At 38.5% G+C, this 6440-nt stretch overlaps 1 protein-coding gene across 2 annotated transcripts in view; it reads left to right on the top strand.

Moving 5' to 3' along the window:
- Positions 1 to 6440, top strand: part of grin2aa (glutamate receptor, ionotropic, N-methyl D-aspartate 2A, a) — a 213496-nt gene that overhangs the window by 178660 nt on the left and 28396 nt on the right. For both annotated transcript variants that reach the window (XM_014006933.1, XM_014006934.1), the window contains exons 7-9: positions 3094 to 3265; positions 3798 to 3951; positions 6084 to 6209. In XM_014006933.1, the coding sequence (XP_013862387.1) occupies positions 3094 to 3265; positions 3798 to 3951; positions 6084 to 6209 (452 nt within the window). The remainder of the gene's footprint in view (positions 1 to 3093; positions 3266 to 3797; positions 3952 to 6083; positions 6210 to 6440) is intronic.

Below are 6440 nucleotides of genomic sequence, written 5' to 3'. Positions count from 1 at the left end.
TCGAATCATATTACTGAAGATTTTGTAGGCATCTTCTCCCGCTCCCAGACAACCACGGCTCACTTTTGTGGGTGCTGCATGCGAGTGAAATAGGGTGGGGATGGGTGACAGTGGTTAAAAATATTACATAATTAGTAATGAGTCAGGCTTAGATTTGAACCAGTACATTTTGCATCCAATGAAAGCAAGGATGTTAACAAATAAATTGGACAATATTTGAGCAAGTTAGTACAGTAATATTTCCAATTTCCAGTACTACAACACTGGTGGATGGCTTATTGAAAGGCCTCAGTTTGGAAAAAAATGACTTCTGTTAAAGGGCCAAAATTATGTGTTTCTCAGGCATAGATTTAAATATTATACCATAATAAAGTATCTATGCCACCTTTAGTTGTTATTAAAATGCTGTTTTTATGTTTAAATAGAAAATAAACTTATCTACTCATCACTTCCTCTTCCAAACGCCTTGAAATTGGCCTCTGTCTCTTTCAGAATCTCCTTCCACTTCTGCCCCATCAATTTTGGTCAAGCATGCACTATGATGCAGTTTACTTGGCATCTGAAAATACATTTCCTCAAAAGTACTTTGAATCTGAAATGAGCTTCACTGAGTGAGAAGTAGTGGAGCTCAGCAGACTGCTTAAGTTTCACTTTCATTTTTGCTTTGTTACTGCCGAGAGCCTGCAGGAGTCATGGGTGGGGTGTGTGGTAGAGGTGGGTGGATCGATACTAATATCGATAATATCGATACCAGCGCTGGTATTGATATTGAACAATACTCGTGTAAAAAGATCAATACCCAAGCTTTGTTTTTTTCCCGCACACACTGACTGCTGCACACGCAGATTTTTCAAAGTCTACTCTGTCTGTAGTGCTGCACTGTGTCACACACAGCACGGAGCAGCACACCCTCCCCCACTCTCGTCTTTTGTTGTTGTACCGTCACGTGGCTCAGCAGTGCTAGTCAAACAGCTAAGCTAAGCAGCTAGGTTGGCCCACCCACTCAGCGTTCTCACCGAGCCCTCTACCTCAGGAGATTTTGTTTTGTGTTGAGTGATGTTTTTTAATCTGTTTATTTACATAAAACAGAATTGTATTGAAAGGAAGAAAATTCCTCATTTTTTTTTTGTTTTTCCTAAGAACAATTTTATTTAATAAAAGAAACAAAGAAAGAACTAGGAAAGATGTCTAGCNATTTTATACACAATAAAAATAAAAAATACAAACACAACAAATGAAGGGAAGTAGAGAGAAGAACAAAATCTTATAATAAATTCTTCATGATTTATGTAGTCGAATCATATTACTGAAGATTTTGTAGGCATCTTCTCCCGCTCCCAGACAACCACGGCTCACTTTTGTGGGTGCTGCATGCGAGTGAAATGGGGTAGGGATGGGTGACAGTGTTTAAAAGATTTATTTTCCTAATGTTAAAGGAAACTGTTTTGTTACTGCTCTATTGTTGGCAAGCAAAAATGTTGAGTGTTACAATAAAGTATTTTGTTGTCATGTACGTTTGGCAAAATTCTATCCTAGATCTTTTGGATYTTTTCAGATTATGAAGCTTAAACAGTATCAGTATCATATCGATATCAGCGATACTGGCCCTGTATTTACTTGGTATCGGATCGATACCAAAATTCCCAGTATCGCGCACCTCTAGTGTGTGGGGTGGGGAGGTGTGCTCCATGATGAGGAAGTTCAGCTTAAAGACACGTCCCAGGGGCGTTTCTGGTTCCAAAAGGCATTCCTGGTACCCACCTGTCGTTTTGCTCCTCAGCATGGCTTCCTAAAAACTGCAGGATTTCTCAACCATGCATGAAAGAGTCAAAGCAAGGCTTTGAACTTGTTTTTTATGAGAGCATAACATTATAACATGATATAAAACTCAAAAAAGTTGATTTTACATGATACTGCCCCTTTAAGACGAGCTAAAGCTAGTTTAAACAAGGCCAAGACCAGTGTTTCTGTCATCTTTACATAAAATATATTTTATAAACTTTTACATCAATTTAATTTCCTTTGTTTTTACAGGTTGGTCTTGTTGAAACAACCGTCTCATTTGCATGACAGATTTGTTTGCATTGCAGTTGATTTTACTTCTTGTGGTGGAAAAATTATGATAAGCCATCTGAAAGTGCTACAGTTGTTTGTGCTTACTGATACAGAATTCTAAGTAATGACCGTGTAAAGTGAATCTGACAGCAATTTAAGGGTTTATAAAATCACACAAATAGCTACAAAGTCTCTAAGTTTAGAGAATGCATTACAAAAAAAATGTTTATTTTAATAAACCATTAGACCACCCACATATTTTGCTTACACAAGAACTCCAGCAGAGAATSAAACCAAGAGCTTTGTAGCTGTAAGGCAACTGATCTTAAACACTGCACAATGCCAAATGAGCATTTATTACTACTTTTTTTTTTTTAAAAGGAAGTACTTGGAGACATTTTTGGTCAAAAAAGAAGGTAGAAACATTGGCTGATGATTTTGAAAAGTAAAAATGTTCATAAAGTCAGTTTCACCCCTGAAAACAAATCCAGTCACAGCTTGGCTTTTACAATCTTTCTTTTTTTTTCCACTTCAGTCTTTGTCAAGTTTGTGTTCAGGTGTTGTCAAACTAAAGGACGAGATTATCGTCCTCTAATTAGCACACATCTAAAAGTGAAATGAGACTCCCAGGTGGCTGAAAGTTGATGTGTGTTTATGTGAGTGGACACTTTTTGAACTCTCCTGCTCTCAAGCTCATATATAAGCAGATGGCACATGGCTTGCAGATGCATTTCTGTCAAGTTCTCCTTCTCTGGAGACACAAAGGGAGAAGGAGGCTTGTTTTTCTAAGTCTTCTGTCATTGCCACACAGGATGACCCAAACTTAAAGGTGAAAGGACTCAGGGTTATTTTTATTTCTTGATACATTCAAGTCAGTTTACCACATTCTACTCAGTCCAGGAAGTTGATGTCTCTCCTACAGTTCTTTGTCACTTCRCAGATATTTTTCTCTCCATTGTTCTACTTTTTATCTTTTTTTGTCACAAGCACTCAACTAAATTCATGATTTCTAATCTGATGCCTTTTGTGTTTTTGCAGCAACACAACTGAAGCCGGAGGGACATATATCAAGAAGTGCTGCAAAGGTTTTTGCATTGATATTCTGAAGAAAATCGCCAAGTATGTCAAGTTCACCTACGACCTGTACCTGGTTACTAACGGCAAACACGGCAAGAAGATCAACAATGTCTGGAATGGGATGGTGGGAGAGGTAAAGCTAGCAGAAGATAAATTATGGACGATTGCATCACAACATATGTTTGTTTCCTAAATTAAAGAAATATTTTGCAAAACTTCTAGAGAACAGGGTAGATTGTTTTTTTAACCAACTTCAACCTTAGAAATTTCAWGAAACTTTGCAAACCTTTACATCAGTTTCCCAGCAGTTGTTCTTGAAAAATCTGTTATGTTTGCCCTAAGTAGTCTCTACAAAAAAACGCTACAGCTAGCTGCACCTGCTGCTATTAGTGCTTGCTGATAACCCGAGTATTTTAGGTAGAAAATTGCATAATTCATCATAATATTTTCACAGAATCCGACAAAAAATAATTTTGCTCAGGGAAGCTAGAATGAGAAACTGAACAGAGAACTACGTTTTTACCCATTAAATTTGTTTGACTGTACATGTAAAACTAGTAAACGTTTTCTTTCTGTTTTTCTATTTTTCTTCCTTGTTCCCTAATCACCTCTCTTCATTCCTCTTCGACTCCTGCAATCRTCCGTCCCCGGCGCCTCTGAAACAGGTGGTTTATAAGAAAGCCGTCATGGCGGTGGGATCCCTGACCATCAACGAGGAGCGTTCGGAGGTCATCGATTTCTCTGTCCCATTTGTTGAGACTGGGATCAGTGTCATGGTCTCACGCAGCAATGGGACCGTCTCTCCATCAGCTTTCCTCGGTAACTGCAATCAGATACACAGCCGTTTTGTTGTCGGACTCAGGAAAACAATCAGATGGCGCTGTGTCTTGTTTGCTTGCACACTTTGTATCGGTGTGGAAAGACGTGCTCGTGTGTGTGWGTTTGTTTTTCCTGGAAAATGGACCTGACAACCTTGTGTAGCTCTGACCATATTTGCTTTTTCATCTTGTTCCTGTGTCTGTGTGCGTTCCTTTGTCTGTCTGTAGGCTAAATATCTCATGAACTAGTTGATAGATTTCATTGAAACTCTGCAGAAAGTTATCATTGGATTCACGTCCAGAAGTGATCAACTTCATTTAAGATGGTCTGCAACAACTAACTAACCTTAGCAATTCTAATAAAGGCTATAACACTGGCAATTTATAGAAATCAGGCTAAGAGAGTGTGGTTGTAGCTGGGAGTCATCTCCAACATGTACTTTGGCAGTTACAGATCTCTTAAGATCTTTGGTTTAAACGTTGGCACAGAGCGTAGTTAGCAACATCAATTCCATCAAGAAATTGTCCTTTCATTAGATTCTTTTTTTTCTTTATGCCACAATAACTCCTAAAACCCTGGCAGAGCCAGGGGGAAACAATAATAAACCAAATAATAAAACAAAACAAAAAAATTCATCCCCTCAAACAGTAACTAATATAAATTAAACAATTTCTTATTTCTTTAACAAATTTACTTTGACCGTTTTCTTGAAGGAATTAACYGATCCAATGCTTTTATAGTCATTTTCCAGATTATTCCATAGTCTTRTTCCTTTTACTGAAGTGCATCTGTCCTTCAAATTTATTCTGATTTTCAGTTTAACAAACATTTGTAATCTCTTCAAATTATAGCAGCTTTCCCTCTTAACAAAATGTGATTGGATGTTTGATGGCAACACATCTCTATGAGCCTTATACATAACCTGCAGAATTTTGAATTGAATTAGAATTGAAATTGAACTGGTATGGCCACCATAGAAAAATCTTTGGCCAACCTACCCCAGCAACATTTGATGAAGCCATTTCTATATGCAAAATGTTCATTTCAACTGCTCTGCTCAAATAGGTAATTCTTAGGATGTAATTCTACATGGTAGAGAATGACCAAGAAACACAATTCAATTCTCAGCAAATTGACATGTATAAAAAACGTTCTACACTACCCTGTGTGACCAGTGGTCTCAGTCTGGCCACCCTGATAAAAATCATCTGGCTCTGCCATTAAACCTGAGGAACTTGTATACAAGACTTCAACCTAAGAGTAATTGTAAGGTCTAAAAAAATCATGTTTGAAAAGTCAATAATTTACATCCTAYGTTCCTGAGCAGTTTTTGACAACACAAACATAAACCAAATTTTCCGTGCATGTCATCACAAGCATAAAGGCACACTAAAGCATGCACACTGGTATGCGGCATACAGTTAGTGCAGTGAAAGTGGCAATTCTTAGGGCTTAGCAAGAGAACCCTGTAATGGCAGCTTGCCAGCAGACGTCCCTTGCACTCACTCGCTCAGTGTGTGGCGCCCTGTGCCAGCAGTGCTCCCTCGTAGATTAAAGCAGAGTTTAATCTCTGCAGCATTGTTGGGAGCTATGAGGGAGGACAGGAGTGCTGACACCAGGGCTTCCTACACTGTACCATGCCTTACATGCAGTTAAATGCAAGTAGCTGCTGGGAGGGAGGGCTTCTGTTGATGCTCTGCGTGTACAGAGAAAAATAAAACCAGCAAGCCACTGCTTTCATTCCTTTGTTTGTACGTGTACACTCTCCGTTATAAGTTTTAGAACACCCTCATTTTTCTAAATTTTTAATTTGATATTCAAGCAGCTGAAGTCCAATGAACAACTTGATAGGGTACAAAGGTAAGTGCTGAACTGCCAGAGGTTTAAAAATACGTAACCAAAACAGAAAGTTAAGGTGTCTGTGAGTCCAGTTTTCTTCACCATCACATGCACAAAGAAAGTGGTGGAAACTCTGACGGTGAGGGGTGTCCTCAAATTTTTCACCAGTAGTGTACATAAACTAATGGCATTAATCCTCCAAAAAATCAAAATAGAGAGAAAAACATGTAACATATGGTAATTCTTGCACACTAATTCCCATGCTTCTGTTTTTATATATTTTTTTCTCATAGAACCGTTCAGCGCATCAGTGTGGGTGATGATGTTTGTGATGCTCCTTCTGGTGACTGCAATGGCCGTTTTCATGTTTGAGTACATCAGTCCTCTCGGCTTTAACAGAAACCTGGCACAGGGAAAAGGTGAGCCTGGGCCTAAAACAACAAACATGCTGTAAACATGTGTAATCTGTGTCTGCAGGCCCAGAGCAGAAAMAGTTGGGAATCCATTCTTGCATTTSAASCTTATTCCAAAGTAAYTGTTTGAACAGGAGCAATTTGTGGCGATTACCTCCAGGGTAAAAAAAAAAGTGATATTGACAGTGCATTTTTTTTATCCTCTTTTATAGTTGCACTTTGAGATCTGCTTTTAGA

The sequence above is a fragment of the Austrofundulus limnaeus genome, unplaced genomic scaffold (assembly GCF_001266775.1).
Source record: "Austrofundulus limnaeus strain Quisiro unplaced genomic scaffold, Austrofundulus_limnaeus-1.0 Scaffold38, whole genome shotgun sequence".
Lineage (NCBI taxonomy): Eukaryota > Metazoa > Chordata > Actinopteri > Cyprinodontiformes > Rivulidae > Austrofundulus > Austrofundulus limnaeus.
The sequence above is the reverse complement of the archived record's forward strand: the minus strand, read 5'-3'. Positions and strand labels throughout refer to the sequence as shown.